A 23,529-nucleotide genomic window follows, 5' to 3' on the forward strand; every position below is an offset into this window, starting at 1 on the left:
AATAGGAAATAAAGTATCCCCTGGCACCCGTAACTTCCCCATTATAAGATTTTTCTGAAAATCCTGAAGGGAAATCAAAATTCCTTTTGGACCACCAATGCTCAACCACTAACTGAATAGGTGTGCATGCAACTGTACTCACTCTAAATGGACCATTATAATGGAAATCCACTTTTGGTTTTCTAGATTTCATGTTTTTTAACATAACCCAACTAGCAACATCAATGTTAATGTTACTTAGGCAATGATCATGGTACCGTTTCATTTTGTTCTGCATGAATTCATGGCCAGACTCCATAGGCCTCTGCGATGCATGGCATTTGTGGAACCCCTTATGAAGTTCCTACACACAGATTCCCCTGTCCCACAAAACAGGATCCAGAATTGACTTCTTTGGGGTCTCGGCCTGTGACTGGCTACCGCTGCAATCCGTTAAGATCTTGCCATGGGCATATCTGATCATGTGTCCCTCCTCCTGGAATGGGGTTCCTGGCCGCACTCCCTCCCTTTGATGTGGAGAATCAGTCCATGGCTCTTGACGGATCAGAAGTGTGCAGACTTTGAGGAATAAGAGCTACAGGCCTTCTTCCAGGCTAAGCATGGCTCTGTGGCCTAGACAGGGACTTTGTGGGTGGCGAGCAAACCTACCCTTCGGAATGTGAGGAAAAAGAAACCACGCAAGCTGCTGCAGGTGGCAGAACTGGAGAAAGAGAGCCTTAATCTCAAACATCAGGCTGAAGGGCCGGACTTGGAAGACGACAAACGCCAAGTGGTGATGACGAGATCCAGATCGCGCCAGATATCCCTAGAAGAGGCGAAGCAGTGCTGGAGAAATTTGACCCAGAGGGTGTATAAATCCGGTAAACTGCTGTACTGGCTGGCGAATCGTGAAGTCTCCAATAGGTCTGTGCCCACAGTGCGAGGAGCTACCTGCGATTGCACAGGTCTTCGCATCATTTTATCAATACCTTTACATGGCACCTCGGACCCACTCATAAGAGGCAGAGAACCCCGACCTTAGAGACATCCCTCTGCCCTCTATTCCAAACTCTCTGGCTCAAGCGTTGGTCCAGCCTCTAATGGCTGAGGAAATAGGGCTTGATATCTCTGATCTACAATACAGGAGGACCTCCGGCCCTTATGGGTTCCCCATCCAATTCTTCAAACGGTACCACACCCATTTGATACCGTACCTGTTGGCCCTCTACACAGATGCAGAGAAATGTGGCTCCTTTCCCCCAGATCTTGACAATACCACTATTGTGGTCCTTCTCAAAGCAGACTTGCCTGTCGAACGTTTTTCCTCCTACCAGCCAATATCCCTAACTAACAGACATTAAGATCTTCGCAAGGGTTCTGGCGACCAGGCTGAGCCGCACACAGTCTTACCTAATCATCCTGACCAATGCAGGCTTATGCCGAGCACCTGGCACTGCATCCGCAAAAGGCCCTCTCACAATCAGACCACCTGAGTTACTGTTAGACTTGGCACCTTTTGGCGTGTTTCCCCTGAGTTTTTGCTTTTTGCCCAACCGGTTTTGACTCTGTTATTGCTGGTGTAGTGTTTCTGCACACTTTCTCACTGCTGATCAGTGGTAAAGTGCAAGTGCTCCTGTGGTAAATTGTGTTATGGATTAGTGTTTCCATGATTGGGTATTTGATTTACTTGTTAGTCCCTAGTAAAATGCACTGAGTGTGCCAGGGCCTGTAAATCGAATGTTACTAGTGGGCCCGCAGCACGGATTGTGCCACCCACATAAGTAGCCCTAAAACGGTAACTCAGACCTGCCGTTGCAGAGTCTGCGCGCAGTTTGTAACTGCCATGTCGACTTGGCAAGTGCACCCACTTGCCAGGCCCTAAACCTTCCTTTTTCTACATGTCAGTCACCTCTAAGGTAGGCCCAAGGTACCTCTGTGGTCAGGGTGCAGTGTATGTGAAAGGTAGGACATGCCCTGGTGTGTGTGGCATGTCCTGATAGTGAATTACAGCCCATATCGTTTTTCACTATAGCAAGGCTACCTGTTCCCCATAGGACAGAATGGGAAATTTGTTTATAACACCTTATAAACATATCTGGCCCTGGGAACTAGGTGGGAAAATAAAGTATAGTACGCCTGAACTCAGAATCTTAAAGATGCATATTTTAGTGAAGGTGATTTTTACATTCGGTGTTTGAAAATATCACTTTTAGAAAGTAGGTATTTTCTTGCTCAGTCATCCCATGTGCCTCTGCCGGAATGTGGATTGCCTGTCTGGGTTTTGGATGACAGAAGGCTGGGGAGCAGGAGTGGCTCCAGATAGTCTAGGTAGGTCAGGAAAGGGATGAATAGACCTGGACTGTGATGGGGGGAGGGGGGGGGGGGAGGGAGGAGATTTCCTTCCACCTCAAAGGGCCTGGTCTGCCTCGGACGATGTCGTCTCAACCTCCTGCCAGAAAATCATAACAGGGAATGCAGAGCTGCTTCTGGCTGGGCTCAGACACTCTGCCGAAGAGATCAAAGGATTTTGGGATATAAATATTGGGGCCCAGACCCCTGAACTTTAGAACTCTTTTGGATCAAGAAGACTGCCAAGAAGAAGAGCTGGAGAAGCTGTGAGGAGGAACTACCGTTTTGCTATGTGCTTTGCTGTGTTGGCCTGCAGTGGCTGCTTCTGTCTTGGGCAGTGAAAGGACTGGACTGAACTTTCTGCAATCTCCTTTGTGAGTTTCTCCAAAGGCTTCAGGTAGAGCATGCCACCTGTTCACGAAGTATCAGGAACAGCAAAGACTTCAAGCTCTTCTGCCTTCAGCACTGGGGACTGTGTGTTTTGTGCTGCAACAGAAGAAAAGCAACTCCACTACTCCTACGACGCCGCTGCTGATTCCATGTCCCAAAGGCACCGCAGAGGGCACCGCCACACCGCGACCCTGGTCTCACCGACGACGCCTGCTGACACCGCCACCGAGCCGCTGCTCGCACCGTGACCTGTGGGCACCGCACTCCACGCCGACTTCGCTTCACGATGACGCCTTGGCACGGCAGAGGGCACCACCGCAATGCCGCACCGCGACCCTGGTCTCACCGACGCCACCTGCTGACGCCACCACCGAGCTGCTGCTCGCACCGCAACATGTGGGCACCACACTTTGCACCGCCTTGCTTCACGACGACACCTTGGTATCCCAGACGCCACCGCTTCACGCTGAAATGGACGCTGCTGCTGGCACCGTGGTTCGAGGGCACCGCCCGTAAAGTTACACGACGCACCGCCCTCATCCAGCACCGCAGCCTTGGCCTGCCGGCGCCATCTACTCCAGTTCGTCAGCCGACGACAGCACTTCAGCAACAACGATGCCGCTGCCTGTACCGTGACCTGCCAGCACGGTGACGAGCACCGCCTTCATCTTGCACCGCGACCCTGGTCTCACAGACGACGCCATCTGACGCCGCCACCGAGCCGCTGCTCACATCGCGACCTGAGGGCACCGCACGCCGCCCCGCTGCACTTCGAACCGCAGCACCCAAAGCCTGCCGACGCCAGCGCTCCTGACTCCAACAAAGAGGAGATCGACCTGCAATGCGTGTGACTTCAAGGGGCCCGACGACTCCGGAACCGACGCCTGCGGACGCCGTGTTTTCGAAAGCTCAACGAGAGGTCGCCGATGCCCTGCATTTCTAAAAGGTACCATTTGCGGGTCTGCCTGACACCGTAGCTGGCCTGCACCGCCGCGGTCAGCTAGAACTGCTTGGATTTGCTTGCTCATGACGCCGTGATAGCCCCGGACAGAGCTATCAACATCAAGGAACTGTTTTTAAAGCTTATTTTAACAACTGTAGATTTTGAAGTACTATATTGTGGATTATTATCGTTTTTGGTCTTGTCTTAAAGTATATACAAATATTGGCTATTTTTCTAAACTGATGTGGTATCCTTTTGTAGTGCTTACACTGTATTACTGTGGGTTATGTGCAAATGCTTTACACAGTGCCTCTAAGATAATCCGGACTGCTCGTGCCAAGCTACCAAGGGGGTGAGCAAGGGTTATTTTAGGAGTGTAACTCCCTTATCCTGACTAGGAAGAAGGGTCCCTATTTGGGCAACTCGAGACCCCCATTTCTAACAGTTACCCTTTGGCCTTCCTCCTTGCTGATTTCCAGAAGGCATTCAACACAGTCTCATTGACGTTCTTGGCAGCTGTGCTCCAAAGAGCCAGCTTTGGACCCACCTTCCGTGGACTTGTGGGTCTCCCATCAAACATCCCCACCTCCCAGGTCTGTGTCAACGGTGTTCTGTGTCAACCCTTTCCCATCCGCAGAGGTACCCATCAGGACTGTCCTCAAGCCTACCTGTTGTTTGCCCTCACAATTGATCCCTTGGCATGCCTGATTGGGTACAATGCTCGGATAAGGGTATGGCAGTGGGAGGGTGGTGTGGAGTACAGCTGCTCTGTATGCGGACAATGTCCTGCTCTTCCTGGGTGACCCACAGTCCTCATGCCCTAGATGCATTGAAATCTTCCGTCTTTCTGGGGAGGCCTCCGGTTTGCAAATTAACACAGGTAAATCACTCTAGGTGGTAGTGGACGGGCCTGCCGCTGGCCAGCACTGGTATCTCAGGGCACCAATATGACAACTCCTTTAAGTACATTGATATTCACGTCTCCTGCCTCCCGGATCTGGCGTGATCCCTTAATTTTCACCCCCTTGCATCGGCCTTGGGTAGGGACCTGCGTAGGTGGACCGTCTGCCACTAAATCCATTGGGGAACATTGCAGTTTTTAAAATGATGTGCCTCCCTCGATATCGAAATTCCCCATTCGATGGTGGCCTTTGTATGCCCGAAATTTACAGCTACTACCTCGCCGCGCAACTGGTCCAGGTCAACAAGTGGTTTATGGTGGGGGGTGGGATGATCCGGCATACCGGCAGCTTGTAGGTCTCGATGGCGTTCTTGACCAGCTGTATGACAACAAGATACCTTCATCAACACCCTCCTCTACCCGGGTGGCAATACTTTGCTGGAGAACAGCGTTACATTTCATCAACTGGAATCGCCGCCTTACGGACAGGACACCGCTGTGACAGGACACCTGGCTCAGGCAGTTGTCTGGTCTTTTGAGATTCACCAAGTGGGAACGCATGGGGATCACATACTTGGGGACCGTCCACCAAGGACGTTTATGTCCTTTCTGGCAATACAAGATCAGTACAGTCTCTCCCACACACAGTTCTTTCGGTATCTGCTGCTGCGTCATGCCTTGTAGGTTCACCTCCAAGTAGATGCCCAGATCCCCAAATACAGTCCCTTTGAAGCCGAGCTGATGATGGGAAGACTGGGTAAAGGGGCTATATCAATGATATTTCACTCCCTGTTGATCAATGTCCCAGACCACTTCCTCCTTCTCTGACAGAGATCGGAGGGCAGTGTGGGTGACTTGATGACGAATGGAGGGAGACATGCTTGGCCCCAAGGAAGCCTTGAGGCTTCGGATGTTCCTAATCAACTATCTCCATGAAACATATCTGACCCCCCCACCTCCCAACGGATGGGCCACCTGTGCAAGATGCTCTTTCCCGTCGCTGACTTTTTTCATGTGGCCTGGTCCTGCCTGGCTTTATCTTTCTGGGACCGGGTGGGGTGCAAGATATCCAGGGTGCTGGGCTGCCACATAGACCTGGGTACTTGGGTGCCCTGCTAGGTTTCCTAGATATAATTGGGACAGACAGGATTTTTGTGGGAGTGGTATCCCTAGTGGCCAAAAGGGACATTGCCCATACCTGGAAACTGCCAGAGCCCCCCTCTCTTGCGATATGGAGAAAGGGAGTTGAGTAGTGTGCACGCCAGGACAAACCAACAAATGAGGCAAGAGGCTGCCCTCAAAAACATGGCAAGGTATGGGGTGGATGATGGGCATACCATGGACTGAATTTGTAACATAGAAATTATTACGCAACGATGGGGAAACCCAGCAGACCGTAGGACCTGGGTAAGATATGTTGCAGAACAAAATTGGTCCCAACAGAAATTATTAAAATTGGAAAATCATTTGTACGCAAGAAAAAACACTTTATATTCTTACCCCCTCTTCATCTACTCATGAGCACTCTATTAAGCACTCACCTTTTTACTCACCTTGGAGCAACTGTGTTCTACAGTATATTGTATAATTTAATTGTATTGCAATAAAATTCAATACAAATTGCAAATTCATTCCGTTTGAATATACTTTGTTTTTTCTTGGGTACAAATGACTTTCCAATTTTACTGTGTTCCATTGGGACCAATTTTGTTCTGGGACATTTAAATTGACAATTATGACTGTGATTGTGTAATGGTTTCTTCTGACTAAGATGTGGTTATGCTACCCACTTATTGGCGGATGATACCCTGTAATATTAAACCTAATAAAATTTGGTTATTAAAAAAATAACAGAGTTCATAAGTAAAATAACAATTGACAGCATGATAAGAGTTCTCAAGAAGCTGTAATATAGACCATGCGAAATAATAGTTTCCTTTTTCTTTCTCTTCCTTCTTTTTATCCCATGTGATTAAGTCAAAGGTAAAGTGAAAGGTAAAGTTATTGTTAATTGCAAAACGGAATGTAACACTGATATGTATACTACATGTTTTACTACCATCATACAAGTACCAATAAAAAGAGTTCAAAAAAAATAAACCAATAGGGGCCTCAAGAAGATATTTGCATGGAAAGGCATTCCATCATTTTGACTATAGACCATGGCACATGGTTGATCTGAGGAGATGAATTAATTTGACATACAGAAAGGTGTGAAACAATGTAAACCAGCTGTTTATAATGCCAAATAATTGATTGGGATTGTAGAAAAAGCTATCTATTTAATCAAAGAAGTCATACAAATGGCTGTAAGAAGTAGATTGGCTGTAGAAAATACAGTCTGTGAAGCTTGTTCATGTGTGAACAGAGGTCTTAGCAGCATACCATTTTCAATGATGAAAGAAAGAAAACGTCAATGCTAATGAATCACTTTCTGGTTGAAGGATCCTAACAGGATGAGTTGCAGGAAGGAGATTGGGTAAACGTTTGAACAGGAAGTATAAGTGGTGGTCTTTCTAAGTTTAGAGGTGCTTACAAAGTTGTGGGTGTAAGGGGAAATAATGTAAAATTGCACAGTGTTCAGAGGTGGACTAGAAGAAGAGTAGCTATCAAAAAGGGACCCTAGTCTAGAGGTTCTCACAGAAATGGATGATAACAAAGGTTGTAGTAGTGCCATAATGATGACAAATAAGAACTATGAGACTTGGCCAACAGTTGAAGGGTTGAGTGAAGTCTCTGAAGGATCTGGTGAAGGCAGACAGGTTTTTTTGGAAGCAGATAAGTAAACGTTATTTACCTTCGGCAACGCTATATCTGATAGAGAACACATTGACAGACAAAAAGAGAAAGCAATGGAGCAAGAGCCAGAACAAGGTCTGTTAGCTTTGCTGACTATATGTGGCAACATTATCGGTTTATCCTTGTTTGATTGTGTCTTGCTTTCGCCTTTCAGATAATACAGAATCTTCCACACAGTAGCTCAAACCCACAATTCGAAGCAAGAGACATAACACAAAACAAACAACACCTTTAGAAAAGGCTTTTATTTTACAAAATGCAAGGACTCATTCTTTTAGAATAAGGCTTGGGGTTTTATTTTACATAATGCTCTCTAACAGAAAGGCTTTCCCAGATGCCAAATGCACAACATTCAAATATATAGAGATATATATATGTTTATATGCAAGCAATAAGAACACACTTGGTAAATATAACAGCTAAATGCATGAATAATACTGATGAATAAACAAGCAGCAAATAATATGAGATAAGACTCAAGCAAATATACTGGGAAGTCCTGCAAGAGATGAGAAAGCTATATATACATCAAATGATTACTTTGGATGTGCACCTCAACTCACTCACACATCACAAAGAAAACATCTCAAATGATCAAAGCCACTGGACAAACATCAAAATGGCAATAATCAAAGCTCAAGCACCTCAAATGATCACAGAAACTGGAACCACGCATCACAATGGCACTAGTCAAAGCTCAATACTTCACCTGGTGCAAACACTGCATCTTAGCCCACTCCTGACCGGGGGAATTAAACAGCCTGGGTTAAGAGCCTCAGCAACCAGGGTTCCACACTCCAAAGTAGACACGTTCGGATTCTAAAATCCCGGTTTCGAAGTCAACAACCCTCAGCTTTATAATCACAAAACACGCACTAGAAGGTCCAAGAGTTTTCCCTCGGCGCCAGGAACCCTCCTGAAACTGTCCAGCTTCCAGGCAAGCATTCCATGGCAGGAAGGAGTTCTCACGTTCCCTCGCTTGTTCCAGCCTTCATCTTGACGAAGCTCACGAAAGTACATTAAACAATCTCTCACAAAAACAAAAAGACCTTGAATGTGATTAAGCCAAACAACTTGCAAGCGCTGCTGTGCACGCAGATAAAGCTCAAGCAAGGCAGAGTCAGAATGCAGGATGACATGAGGCCATGTCAAAGCCAATAGTAAGAACTTCATAATTCTACCAATGTACAACACAATGCACATTTGTGCACATCTGCTTATAGATTCTCATACTTCATCTCCCAATGTCCTATAGCATCACATACTTCATCTCTCAATGTACAACACCGAGCACACCTGTGCATCACAGCTCACAACACCGCAGTTCGAGACCAAAAAGTACATTCCACACCTCTCTCTCCCTCTCATGCTTTCAAATACACATCCCAGTCGTTCTGTTCTTGGCAAGGCTGTCCTACTCCGTGACAGCTCCCACTGAAAGACTGCAAGATTACAAGAAAGAAACTTTTAAGAGAAACAGGCATATGCAGGACGTTGTACATTCAGGCTAGGATAAAATAACAAGTCAGTTAAAATAATGGTAGTCAAAGGTCATCACAGGGTGTCAGACCACAAGAGTGCCTCTAGCACTACAGATGGTTCTATCCAATTTCTTCCCACATATAACGTAGTTTCTCTTGTTTTTAATATGTTCAATTAATTGTATTTTCAGTTTCTGACTCTGTGACAATACATGTACTATGTTTAGTTGTAAAAAGAGAAAAGAGGGATGTGTTGTAAATTATGTCACTTGGGGGGAATGTCATGTCAGCTGCATTCCAGTAAGATCACAGAGTGAGGTTCTAACCAGTCAGTTGGCTGCTGCTGGCTCACAGGAAAGACCTTCCCCTTTATAGTCTGAGGATAAGAAATAAACAATTTGCTGAAACTTAAGTTGGTGCGTGCCACTAGTTTATGACCCAAACAGGGAAAAGAAATGGTAATACCATAGAAATTACTTTAGATCTGGTAAAAAAGCACGCAAATGTCTTCAGGAAAATGTTTCTTCTGCGTTAATGAGAGAACAACAGAATTCGAATGTCACTTGAAGGCTTAAAGGCACAGAACCCTTTAAGAAATGATGTGGAAAGTCCACTGCCTGGCTTGAAAAAACTGATTGTGTGTGTTAGACTTGGCATATTTTGGGGGTGCCCCCCCCCCCGAGTTTTGCTTTCTGCGCTCCCGGTTTTGACTCTGTTTTTGCTGGTATAACGTTTCTGCGCCCTTTTCGCACTGCTGATCGGTGGTAAAGCACTGGTGCTCCTGTGGTAAATTGTGTTCTGATTGGATGTGTGACTTACTTGTCAGTCCCCAGTAAAGGGCACTGCGGGTGCCGGGGCTTGTGAGTCAACCTCTACAAGGTTGTGCCACCCACATACGTAGCCCGAAAAAGGTATAAGTGAATAAAGTTTGGTATGCCTGAACTCAGCATCTAAAGACGCAGCCTTTAGCGAGGATGCCCTTTTTATTCTGAGTTCATAGAGGCCACTTTTAGAAAGTGGGCATTCTTTTGCTCGTCATCCCGTATGCCTCTGCTGGAATGAGGATTGCCTATCTGGGTTTTGGAGGACAGAAGGCTGGGGGCTGGAGGGCCTCCAGATGGTCTGGATAGGTCAGGAAAGGGCTGATTAGACCTGGGCTGCGATGGGGGGGGGGGGGGGGGTAGGAATTTCCTTGCACCTTAAAGGGCCTGGTCTGCCTCTGACAAAGCCGTCTCCACCACCTGCCAGGTTTCACTCCAGAGAAGGCCCAACTGGTTCTGGCCGGACACCAACACCCTCTGCCTGGCAGATCAAAGGATTTTTGTGTACAAATGCTGGGTCCCAGACCCCTGAATATTAGAACTCACCTGGATCAAGAAGACTGCACAGGAGAAGCGCCGGAAAAACTGCTAAGAGGAACAACCACTTTGCTGCTTGCTTTGCTGGGCTGACCTGTGGTGGCTGCTTCTGCCATGGGCAGTGAAAGGCCTGGACTGGACTTTCTGCAACCAAATTGGTGAGACTCTCCAAGGGATTGAGGTAAAGCTTGCCCCCTGTTCACGAAGTCTCAGGAACAGCAAAGACTTCAGGTTCTTCGACCCGCAGCACTAGGAACTGTGTGTTTTGGGCTGCAACCCGAAGAACGCCACTCGACATCTACGACGACCCTGCCGAATCCGTGCCTTGAAGGCACCACAGAGAGCACCGCCGCACCGCGACCCTGGTCTCACCGAGGACGCCTGCTGACGCCATCACCGAGCCGCTGCTCGCACCGCGACCTGTGGGCACCGCACTCCGCAGCGCCTTGCTTCACGCTGAAGCTTTGGCACCGCAGAGGGTACCGTCGCCACGCCGCACCGCGACCCTGGTCTCACTGAGGACGCCTGCTGACACCATCACCGAGCCGCTGCTCACACCGTGACCTGTGGGCCCGCACTATGCACCGCATCGCTACACGACGACGCCACGGCCTTCCTGACGCCGCCACCTCCCGCCGAAATCGGCGCCGCTGCTTGCACCGTGGTTCGGGGGCACCGCTCGTAAGTTACACGACGCACCACCCTCATCCAACACCGCAGCCTTGGCCCACCGACGCCGGTGTCATTGACTCCAGTTCGTCAGCCGACGACAGCGCTCCAGCAACGACAACACCGCTGCTTGCACCGTGGTTCGGGGGCACCGCTCGTAAGTTACACAACGCACCACCCTCATCCAACACTGCAGCCTTGGCCCACCGACGCCTGTGTCATTGACTCCAGTTCGTCAGCCGACGACAGCGCTCCAGCAACGACAACACCGCTGCTTGCACCGTGACCTGCTAGCAACGTGACGAGCAAAGCCTCCATCTCGCACCGTGACCCTGGTTTCACAGCCGACACCATCTGACGCCGCCACCAAGCCGCTGCTCGCACCGTTACCTGGGGGCACCACACACAGCACCGCTGCACTTCGCACCGCAGCACCAGACCCCTTTTGGCGCCAGCGCTCCTGATCCCCTCAGAGAGGAGCTTGACCTTCAACGCGAGTGACTTCAAGGGCCCCTTCGCCCTGCATCTCTGAAAGGTACTGTTTGAGGGTCTTTCAGACACCGTAGTTGGCCGCGACCCTGCGGTCAGCCAGAACCGTTTTCCGTTTTGTGTGCTCACGATGCCGTGGAAGCCTGGACGGAGCTATCCACCCAAGGAACTCTTTTTAATCAACATAGTTTTTGAACTGTGAACTTTTAAGTGTAGTATTGTGGAGTTTTTATCGTTTCTAAACTGGTGTGGTGTCCTTTTGAAGTGAGTACGCTGTATTACGGATGGTTATGTGCAAATGCTTTCCACACTGCCTCCAAGATAAGCCTGGCTGCCTGTGCCAAGCTACCAAGGGGGTGAGCAGGGGTTATTTTAGACGGCGTTATTTTAGACGTGCAACTCCCTTATCCTGACTAGAGTGGTGGTTTCTGCCTCGCTTTGGCGCAAGTCTCAGCTACCCAGAAATCCCATTTCGAACATTGGTTGTCAACGGTGAGGATCAGACTTGCGTTTGCACTTGACTTGCAGTGATTGGTGTGCACTACTGCCATATCGCAGACCATTACGTGCCACATACTAACCAGTTTTCTTTTTGGCCAATTTTTGTGATCTTGCCAGGTGAACTTTCTGCTTCATCATGCAGGAATCAATAGCATCATCCGTTGCATCCATGGACATTGCCTTTAAGGAGGATAGGTTGGAGCTCTAAACTGTGAGAGAATTGAAGTCTGTGTGCAAAAACCTAAAAGTCCAAGTCAGGGGCCTCACTAGGAAGGACAAGCTACAAAAGGCACTGAGGGCCTTCGTAGCAGCCAGAGGCGCAAGTGGGCAATCTGGGGACCTTAGTGGAGAGGCGGGGGAGCCTTGTCCTAGGATGGATGTGCTTTTGGGAGGGGGAAACCATTCCGTCCAGGCAGCATTGGCCTGTCCCCAGAGGAGCTGGAGGACAGGCAGCCACGGAGCTAGAAAAGCTTAGATTGGCCATGGAGGAGAAGAGAATGATTTTGGAACATGAAGTTTGGATGAAAGAGCTGGATCGAGAGAAACAAACCAGCTCAGATGGTGGCAGCAACTCGTCAAGACAGACAGACCGACCGAATTGTACACATCCCAAAGAATGTGGGCAGAGAGTTCAAGAAGGGGTATGACATGCAGAGGTGGTTTCCGGGTTACGGGGCAGCGATACACGTAAATTGGGATCCCTCAGGAGAATTGGGGGGCAGGATTGTGGTCTCTGTTACCAGAGGAAGCCAGGGATACTTTGACAGCTTTGGGTAAGGGTCCTAACCTCACCTATGCTGATATGAAGGAAGCCCTTCTCTCTAGGTATGGTCTCACTCCTGAGAAGTACCGGGATCAGTTTAGGTCCTGAAAGAAATCTGATGCCAACAGGTGGCTGGAATGTGTGGATGGGGTTTGTCAATCGTTAGCTGGCTGGGTGAAAGGCAGCAATGTGACAGATTTTAAGGGGCTCTACAATTTGATTGCGTGGGAGCACCTGCAGATCTGCGCCAGCACCTAGTAGATCGTAAGCTAACTGACCCCGGGAAGCTTGCTATGGAGGCGGACCGCTGGGTGAGTACCAGGGTCCACAAGAAAGCGTTCGGGGGAGACTCAGCCAAAGGTGGGCAGGGTCCCCAGCCAAAGAGTGGGGGGGACAAGGGTAAAACACAGGAGTTCTCGAAAGGGCCCCAAAATAACACCAGGGTAAAGGCTCCCATCCCCCCGGAGATAAGAAGCAAGGGGCCTTGACAGGAAAGCCTGCAGAGGCCGGCCCCCGCAATTGTTTTGCATGCGATCAGGTGGGGCACATGGATAGAGACCCCAGGTGCCCAAAGGGGACACAGCCCCCCACCGGTAGGCAGTCCAAAGTATTGGCCAGCGTAGCGCTTGGGGAGGAGGAGGAGTCCCAACAGGAGGATGGGGACCCCGCAGAATTGACCGTCGTCTAACTAGGGGACAGTGAGATGGTGCCTGGAGCCCAGGTGCCCCCTAACACAAAGAAATACAGCACCTGGGTGACCATCAACGGGAAAAGAGTAGAGGCCCTCAGGGATACCGGAGCCAGTGTGACCTCAGTTCGGTGTCACCTGGTCCCTGAGACGCAGGTAGTCCCCGGAGCATTCCACCAGGTGATAGCCGTCGACAATTCAGAGCGCCAGTGTCTGGGGACGCAGGTTCCCTTCAAGTGGGGGGGGGGTCTCGGGTCCACTGAGGGTAGTTGTGAGCCCTTCCATGCCTGTCGATTGTCTGCTCGGTAACGACCTGGAGCAGTCCTTATGGAAGGATGTTGAGCTCAGGTCCCTCTTGGAGATGTTGGGGTTGCCAGAGTGGGCATCCGTGTCCACTCGGTCGATGGTGGCCCGAGAGGGTGATCAGAGGGACCCGGAGCCTGAGGCAGTGGCCCAGGTCCCTGCCAAGAGAATGGACAAGGGGCACAGGCAACCGGCCCCTGAGGATCCCCTGGCCCGGGAGGAGGGGGATGCCCCGGTGCCTACAGGGGAGCAGGTAGCCGAACTGGGGGACATCTCTAAGCTGACCCAGTGGCAGCAAGAAGGGGGTCCCACCAGGGAGGACTCTGCCGGAAGCAGAAGGAGTGCCCTTCTCTGGAGGGTCTGCGGCGGCAGGCCGCAGCCCAGGCGACTGGTGATCAATCTGGCTCACATTGGATCTATTGGGAGAATGATCTCCTGTACAGCGAGCCTAAGGTCGTGGACCTGGTCAGCCCGTGTGCTGGTGGTACCCCAGCGCTTCCGGACCTTCCTATTGGGTCTGGCTCAAGACTTGCCTTTGGCAGGACATTTGGGGCAGGACAAGACCTTTGACCAGCTTGTCACCCACTTTTTCTGGCCTCAAATGCGAAGGCAGTCGGATGCACATTGTCGGTCTTGCCAAACTTGCCAGGCAAGTGGCAAGAGTGGGAGGAAGGTCAAAGCGCCTCTCCAACCGTTCCCCATGGTGGGGACACCCTTTGAAAGAGTAGGGATGGACATCGTGGGGCCACTGGATCCCAAGACAGCAATGGGCAACAGGTACATCCTGGTCTTGGTGGACCATGTAACCCAGTACCCGGAGGCAATCCCTCTCAGGACAACGATGGCGCCAGTGGTGGGCCGGGCGTTAATGGGGATCTTTTCCCGCGTGGGGCTCCCCAGAGAGGTGGTTTCCAACAGGGGGATCAATTTCATATCGAAGTATATGACATCCCTGTGGAAGGAGTGTGGTGTTATGTACAAGTTCACCACTCCTTACCACCCCTAAGGTAACGGTATGGTAGAAAGGTCCAACTAGACCTTAAAGGGCATGATCAAGGGTCTCACTGAACCCATGAGGCGTAAGTGGGACGTCCTCTTACCATGCCTGCTCTTTGCGTACAGTGAGGTACCCCAGAAGTCTCCAGGGTTCAGCCCCTTCGAGCTTCTGTACGGTCACCCCGTGCGTGGACCGTTCAGCTTGGTAAAGGAGGGCTGCATGCTGGCCTTCCGCAACCAAAGGGCCCGCTTCAGGAAATTTGCTCAGGCGAACCTCGAGGCCAGCCAGAAATAAGGAAGTGGTATGACCAGAATGCCACTCTGGTAGAGTTTCAACCTGGACAGAAAGTGTGGGTTATGGCCCCTGGGGAACATTGTGCCTTGCAGGACAAGCGGACGGGGCCCTTTGAGGCGGTGGAGCGCAAAAGTGAGGTCACCTACCTGGTGGATTTGCAGGCTCCCCGGAACCCGTTACGGGTCCTCCACGTGAACCGCCTCAAACCCTACTTCGAGAGGTCCGAAGTGAGCATGCTCTTGGCAACGGACGACGGGAAGAAAGTGGAGAGTGAGCCTCTCCCGGACCTCCTGTCCGCCCAAGAGGGGGATGAATCGGTGGAGGGTGTGACCCTCTCCCCGGCCCTGAACGCGGTGCAACAGAGTGAGTGTCACCAGTTGTTGGAGAAGTTTGCCCCACTGTTCTCCTTGACCCCAGGTGTTACTCACTGGTGTACCCACGACGTGGATACTGGCGACAGCACCCAGGTGAAACATAAAATTTACCGGTTGGCTGACCGGGTCAAGGCCAGCATCAAAGAGGTCTCGAAGATGTTGGCGTTAGGGGTGGTTGAGCCATCCAGCAGCCCCAGGGCCAGCCCCGTGGTCTTGGTCCAGAAGGCAATGGCGCCCGGTGCCGCCCCGGAACCGCGGACTGTCGCACACCGCATCCCCCGAGCCGATGAGCTCATCGACCAGTTGGGAGCGGCCAGATTCTGGAGTACGTTCGATTTAACGTAAGGGTACTGGCAGATCGCCCTAACCGAGGGGGCCAAAGAAAGATCCGCCTTCTCGACCCCGGACGGGCCTTACCAGTTCCGTATGATGCCCTTCAGCTTGAAGAATGCCCCTGCCACGTTTCAGAGGTTGGTCAACCAGGTGTTGGCTGGGCTGGAGGAATTCAGCACCACCTACCTAGACGACATCGCGGTGTTCAGCTCCAGTTGGGACGAACATCTGCAACACCTCAGGGAAGTGTTGAGGGCGCTGCAGACGACAGGACTCACGATTAAGGCCAGTAAGTGCCAGATCGGGCAGGGGTCGGTGGTGTACTTGGGACACCGGGTAGGGAGCGGCCAGGTGGCACCCCTACAGCCCAAGATCGACACCATTCTGGCTTGGAAGCCCCCCCAAGACCCAGACAGAGGTTAAGGCCTTCTTAGGACTCACCGGATACTACCGGAGGTTTGTTAAGGAATATGGCACCATCGTGGCCCCCTTAACTGAGCTGACTTCCAAGAAGCAGCCGAAAAAGGTGATCTGGACTGAGCCCTGCCAGAGGGCGTTTGATACCCTGAAGGCCGCCATGTGCACGGCCCCCGTGCTCACGGCCCCCGACTTCTCCAAAGAATTTGTTGTGCAGACCGAGGCGTCAGAGCATGGAGTGGGAGCGGTGCTCTCACAACTGAATGAAGAGGGCCTGGGCCAGCCGGTAGTCTTCCTTAGCAGGAGGCTACTCTCCAGGCAGCAAAAGTGGAGTGCCATAGAAAGGGAAGCTTTCGCTGTGGTCTGGGCACTGAAGAAGCTGAGGCCCTACCTGTTTGGGACTCACTTCAGACCGACCACAGGCCCCTCAGGTGGTTAATGCAGATGAGGGGGTAGAATTCAAAACTGCTGAGGTGGTCCATCTCCCTACAGGGAATGGACTTCACGGTGGAACACCATCCGGGGACAGAACACGCCAACGCAGATGGCCTGTCCCGGTTCTTCTGCCTCAGTGAGGAGAACTCCCAGGAGTGTGGGTAGTTCCCCCTACTTTCAGCTGAAGGGGACGTGTGTTAGACTTGGCATCTTTTGGCGTGTTCCCGAGTTTTTGCTTTCTGCCCTCCCGGTTTTTGCTGGTATAACGTTTGTGCATGCTTTTCTCACTGCTGATCGGTTGTAAAGCGCTGGTGCTCCTGTGGTAAATTAGGTTCTGATTGGATGTGCGACTTACTTGTCAGTCCCCAGTAAAGGGCACTGCGGGTGCCGGGGCTTGGGAGTCAACCGCTATTCGTGGGTCTCCAGCACAGATTATGCCACCCACGTACGTAGCCCGAAAGTGGTATAAGTGAATGAAGTTTGGTATGCCTGAACTCAGCGTCTAAAGACGCAGCCTTTAGCGAGGGTGCCCTTTTTATTCTGAGTTCATAGAGGCCACTTTTAGAAAGTGGGTATTATTTTGCTCGGTCATCCCGTATGCCTCTGCTAGAATGTAGATTGCCTGTCTGGGTTTTGGAGGACAGAAGGCTAGGTGGCCGGAGGGGCTCCAGATGGTCTGGATAGGTCAGGAAAGGGCTGATTAAACCTGGGCTGCGATGGGGAAAGGGGGAGGAATTTCCTTGCACCTCAAAGGGCCTGGTCTGCCTCTGACAAAGCAGTCTCCACTCCTGCCAGGAATTCACGCCAGAGAAGGCCCAACTGGTTCTGGCCGGACACAGTCACCCTCTGCCTGGCAGATCAAAGGATTTTTGCGTACAAATGCTGGCTCCCAGACCCCTGAATTTTAGAACTCACCTGGATCAAGAAGACTGCACAGGAGAAGCGCCGGAGAAACTGCTAAGATGAACGACCGCTTTGCTGCGTGCTTTGCTGGGCTGACTTGCAGTGGCTGCTTCTGTCGTGGTGAAAGTGAAAGGCATGGACTGAACTTTCTGCAACCGAATTGGTGAGACTCTCCAAGGGCTTGAGGTAGAGCTTGCCCCCTGTTCTCGAAGTCTCAGGAACAGCAAAGAGTTCAGGTTCTTCGACCCGCAGCACTGCGGATTGTGTGTTTTGGACTGCAACCCGAAGAACGCCATTCGACGACGTCTACGACGACCCTGCCGAACCCGTGCCCTGAAGGCACCGCAGAGGTCCCCGCCGCACCGCGACCCTGGTCTCACCGACGAAGCCATCGGACGCCGCCACCGAGCCGCTGCTCGCACCGTGACCTGGGGGCACCGCACGCCGCACTTCGCACCGCAGCACCCGACGCCTGTTGGCACCAGCGCTCCTGATCCCATCAGAGAGGAGCTCAACCTGCAAGGCGAGTGACTTCAAGGGCCCCATCGCCCTGCATCTCTGAAAGGTACTGTTTGCGGGTCTTCCCGACACCGTAGTTGGCCGCAACCCCGCAGTCAGCCAGAACTGTTTTCCGATTTGTGTGCTCACGACGCCGAGGAAGACCCGACGGAGCTATCCACCCAAGGAACTCTTTTTAATCAACATAGTTTATGAACTGTGAACTTTTAAGTATAGTATTGTGGAGTTTTTATCGTTTTTGGTCTTATTTTAATTATATAAAAATTATTGGATATTTTACTAAACTGGTGTGATGTCCTTTTGTAGTGCGTACGCTGTATTACTGTTGGTTATGTGCAAATGCTTTACACACTGCCTCTAAGGTAAGCCTGGCTGCTCGTGCCAAGCTACCAAGGGGTTGAGCAGGGGTTATTTTAGACGTGCAACTCCCTTATCAAGACTAGAGTGGTGGTTTCTGCCTCGCTTTGGCGCAAGTCTCAGCTAGCCAGAAATCCCATTTCTAACAGTGTGTGAGACACCCAAAGCGTGCTCCCGTTTCTGAGTGAGGAAGACTACTGCCTCCTCAAACTAGCAGTGGATCCGCCCATTTCAGCCAATAGATAACGTCGATGTGAGTGATGGAATTCTGTTCTTTCATAAGAGCACATCCACACACAAAGCAGATCCCTTAAGTGCTAGGGATTTATGTGGCAATGGGTGTGGTTTTTTTTTAAATCCAAAAAGTGTTTGCTTCTAGCCATTGTTTTTTTTAATTGACGATGGCCCGGCAGTGTATCCTACAATAAAGATTTGCAAAATACATACAAAACAAGTTCTGAGAAAACCAAAAGGCTGGCAGTTAACACCAGGCACACTGGCTTTGCCAATGCTTGTTTTTATTGGTAGCCCAAAAAAATGGATATGTTTACGAATGTGTGTTCTATAAGGAGAGAATGAGTTGTGGGTTGGAGAACAGCAGGGGCCATGATTAAGAGGAGTTTTACACTACTGAGTAAGGGGCAGCTAGGGAGAGACATATTGGTCCCCTTAGGAAAAGGGCATTGGGGAGGCATAGGGGTGTAGTTAAGGAGAATGTTGAGTAAGTGGCATTGTTCCAACACAACAGCTACAGTTGGGCTGGGAAGGCAGGTTGGGTTTGGCACACTATTTGTTGCTCCACCCTCCCTTCAGGAAGTTGAAGGTGCAATCAGTGTTGCATAAATCAACTCACTGTTATTTGGGGTTCTCTTAACAAGTGGAATAGGTTATAACAGAGAAACACCTTTGGACAGAAACCACTACAGAGAAAAACTGGAACAAAACTAACTTTATTTAAAAAATAAACACTGCATGAAGAAGTTTTTCCAAAGAAAAATTATTTTAAATTGCTACAACAAAACCATCAACAATGTATTTCCTAAGAGGAGCCAAGATGGCGACCGAGACAGCAGCGTAGACTCCCGGCTCCGTGAACCTCCGCATCCCGCACGGATATCCTGCATGAGATCCTCAGCCTGCGCGATGCGATCGTGTTTGTGAATGAGAGTGGCAACCGATCGTGTGACTCCGAGGTTTCTGGCTGCGGTACCGCCGGAGAAATGTGCATTTGAAATTTGCGGCCCGTGCAGCCCTGGAGCCAGGACCTCGAGTGGACGCCTTGGCCGGGTGGCAGTTCAACAGCAGCGGCCTGTGGTGACTGGGTGGAGTCGGTCCACCGGAGCGGTGCCAACCTCGGCCTACATTTCGCCGTGGTTGTTCCTGCCGCTAAGCGAGGCGGACCGAGTGCCTGCCCGGGGGTGCAATTCTCAGATTCCCCGGTGATTGCCCCTGCCTTTGACGGTGAGCTGCCCGGACGCCGCCCGTAACTCGCCCTGATTCTTGCGGGCAGCTCCCGGATTTTCGCGAGAGCTGGTCCGTGGTGGGGACGACTGTTGCCCGTGACCACGCAACGGATACATTTTTGCCTGCCCCCGGACCCTGTCTCCAGCGCCGTGGGCCTCGAGGCGCTTGTCCCGGGGTCCCGGCCCCCATACGGGTCGGGCCTACCCGGCGGCCATTTTGTGGCGATGAAGCCTACCATCCTGTCCACTGGGTCGCAGCAGGATTGGGAGTGTGTGACTTTTGGGAGTGTGGCGGAGCGATCGCAGAGAGCTGTGCTGGGGTACGGCGACCTCCTCGAGGCCCTCGGTGCCCTTCATTCCTCCTTGGTTCATGGCGTCGGGGTCTTGGGGAGTAAGCTCGATGGTGTGGCATCAGCGTTGGGACAGTGGCGGCCTTCCTGTCCTCAGGTACACAGGGACTTCCCACACTGCACACCGGAGGACAAAGTCGCGGCCGCCCCTGAGATTAGTGCACAGCTGGACACTCCGGACAGTATGTTACAGTGTGATCGGCTGGCTGTGGGTCTGATCTGTTCCGGAGGTATTGGACCTGAGTGGGAGGTGGTGGCCTCGTTCCGTGCACGGCCTCCGGCGACCCAGGGACAATTCAAGCAACAGTTGTCTACTTTGGCTGCTTCCGCCTTCCTGGACCTTGTGTGCAGTGCAGACTCTGGGGCAGCACTGGGTAGGCCGTCCCTCCAGGAGGTGGACTGTGTTGGTATTCAGAGACTTCCTCCCCACCTGTGTGCGTCGCTTCCCGGTCGTTTCTGGACACTCCTTTACCTTGGAACATCGGACATGGCGCTGGGTCGAGGGGTAGGCATGGGCAGAATTGCAAAGAGTGGTCAAGGATAAGGCTGATCCTTCAGGGGTGGTCATCTAGTAGACGGGCGGGCTCAGGGGTTGCGTGCTCTCATGGCATAGCTATTAACATAATAGGTGCATAATGCTCCCCATCTTTCTTTGATATGGTCGATTTTGTGCTGCTTACTGTTTGCTTTGGGGAAAACTTACCGTGCGGGAGGGGGAAGCCGGGGGTATGTTTTGAAGGCCCTCCTCCAGTTTATTAACACTTTCTCTACCCCCCCGTCTGGTGGGGTTCTTTTCTTACTCCTTTTTTCCCTGTTTCTTCTATATTTCGGGTCTGGTTCCGGGGCGACAGGCACACTGCTGGGAGGGGGGGGCCGTACTCATCTGCAGAGGTGCAGGGTGGGGGGTTGGGGGAGGGGATTCTTTAGTCTTTCATCTCCTTTTTCCATGGCCTCCTTTTTCTTCTCTGATTCTTCTTGTTTTTTCTTTTCTGGGATCAGCGTGGTACACCTCCTTTGTTGTGAATCGTCGCCTTTTCATGTGTGCCACAATTTCCGGGGTGTTCCCTGGGCTTTAGGGCAGGGGACTGCAGGCGCAACTGCTCATGATATTTTTCCCCATCCTGAATTTCCTGTGTCTGCGCCATTGATCCAATAGATTGCTGATTATTGCTTACGTCATTATTCTGCCTGCCTCTTATCGCTGTTGGGAAATTGTTCGGCACCTGATCCTTCTGTCTTTTTCCATTATAAAATGAAAACCCTTTTTATCCTGGTGTCCTACCTGCGCTGTTCACCGGCCAGACTATATTAGCATGACGATTCTGCTCCCCGAGGTGCTGCCTGTGTTCACATTTGATCTTTGTTGCTCTGATTGCTTAGCGGCCGGCCCCGGGGGGTTGTAGGCCCATACTTGTTATTGATTGAAATGTCAATAAAGGTTTTTAAAAAAAAAATTAAAAAAAAAACAATGTATTTCCTTTGTGGGTAGAAAAGAAATATTAATTAACTAGTTTAAGGCAGATACTAAGAGATTGGTAGATGTTAGTAGAATGGATAATGTATAGATTACGTGTTAGGGTAAGTGCCATTTTACAGTAAAATTTACAGTAAGACTGTCAGATTAGGATAGAGGTAGCAGTTACTTTAGAATTCAGTTTAGAGCTGGTTAAAGGTAAGGGATGGCAGAGTTCATTTTACAGTCAGTGTTAGGGATGGGGTACAGGTAAAATTAGAAGAGGATTTATTATTTACATTTTCACTAGAAAGGAATTTGTAGTAGCACTTTTGTTTTAGGAGTTCCTTCTATGTCAATTAAAAATGTGCTCTTGTCTGTAATTATTTCTCTTTAAAAGAATTTTGATGTATGGGTATTCAAGATATACCACAAATCCCTCAATGATAAGCTAGCTAGAATTAGGTAGAACCAGAATTTGAAACACTGAAAGTTGTATTTGCCTTGAAAGAGATAGAAAGGGTAACGACTTTGATAAACACAGATTTGTAACTTAGTCAGTTGAACCTAGGCTTCCCCCATTGCTCTTTTCTTCAACTGTGTCAATATCTGCAGTCATTTGTATCTTATTTGCTATACTGTGCTTGACAACAGTGGCTTCTATTGACTTGCAATAAATTGCCTGGTGCTTTGGTTGCAGATAACATAGCAGTAAATTAAATTGCTTACTTGAGCTGCGTATTCGACTGCACAAGTCCATGGATCAATGCCTGCTGTCTCTCAGTATCTTCTATTAAAGATTTAAGTGCAGACCTAATCTGCATTGAAGATTGCTTGTCCAAGACTGCTACATCTGCAGGTAAAAAAAGGAATTCAAGCAAGTTCCTGAAAATGTTAACACTGCAACAAAAATGCACGTCTCAAAATACGAAGCAGAATAAAAAAAAGGATATGAAGGTCTATATTGATTTTATTTCAGCGGCAAGTGGATACAAAAAATAAGCACATAAACGCTCTACGCTATATATTCCATATAGCACATGAATCTAGTAAACAATTATATTAAAATTTAATTTAATAAAATTTAAAATGTATCGTTAGTCATAATATCAGATTCAAATTTATTAAAACAATATGACTAGCGAAGATAACTATTGCATTAACCATCACAAGAGATAATTTTCTTACACCTGTTGAAGAAAAACATGATCCCAGTTGTTACAAATTTACCCAGGGGTCACGGATCCTGCTAGAGCAGGACCTCAACTTACCCCAAAGCGCACATGGACAGTCCAGCACAGAACGAAAAAAAACAGGTAGTGGGATGGGCCGACTCTCCTCTTATAGGGGGTCAGGGGTGACGAGGGTCGGCCATGTTGGGAAGGGATGGGAGGTATGGGATGCCAACTTTGCTTTGGAGACTTCTGGTGTGGAGCTACAGCTCACTTTGTGACTCATGTGGCAAGGAAGACAATACTCGGAGTAATGAAGATTACCAGTAAGTAACCGGGTCATCACGGAAGATTACAGTTTTGAATAACCCTAAAAAAATAGATCGGTACAAGCTTACATGGACAGGCACCCTGTCTTAGCATTGCTGCACAACACCTTCAGGATATCGATCTGCAATAAGTGGGGTGTTAAATTGCTATTTTGAGTCATACAGCACCTACACAGGAGAGGACCATCATAAAATGGAGAACTGTTGAATACAAAACACCGATACTATAGTAGTGGGCACTTTAAATGACTTACCAATAACCATCATTAATGTATACAGCCCGAACAAAGGGACGCTTGATTGTGAAGTGAGTTTGAAATGTTTATCTGCGGGCTACGTGAAGAGAGAAATATCAGGAGGAAAGGGCATATTTATTCTATTGGATGGTGCATGGCTCATTATCCAGGATATAATTCTGGTTATGTATACCATCTATACGCCACTGGTTAAATGCACAGGATCACCTCCTTCTTATGCACTGAAGGATGCTGCATTCAGGGCATATTAGGCAAACTCCACT

At 50.0% G+C, this 23,529-nt stretch overlaps 1 protein-coding gene across 4 annotated transcripts in view; it reads right to left on the reverse strand.

Moving 5' to 3' along the window:
* Positions 1–23,529, reverse strand: part of CEP70 (centrosomal protein 70) — a 450,608-nt gene that overhangs the window by 353,684 nt on the left and 73,395 nt on the right. For all 4 annotated transcript variants that reach the window (XM_085647489.1, XM_085647491.1, XM_085647488.1 and 1 more), the window contains exon 5: positions 22,238–22,361. In XM_085647489.1, coding sequence (XP_085503615.1) covers positions 22,238–22,361 — 124 coding nt within the window. The remainder of the gene's footprint in view (positions 1–22,237; positions 22,362–23,529) is intronic.

The sequence above is a fragment of the Triturus cristatus genome, chromosome 3_2, assembly GCF_964204655.1.
Source record: "Triturus cristatus chromosome 3_2, aTriCri1.1, whole genome shotgun sequence".
NCBI classification, from domain to species: domain Eukaryota; kingdom Metazoa; phylum Chordata; class Amphibia; order Caudata; family Salamandridae; genus Triturus; species Triturus cristatus.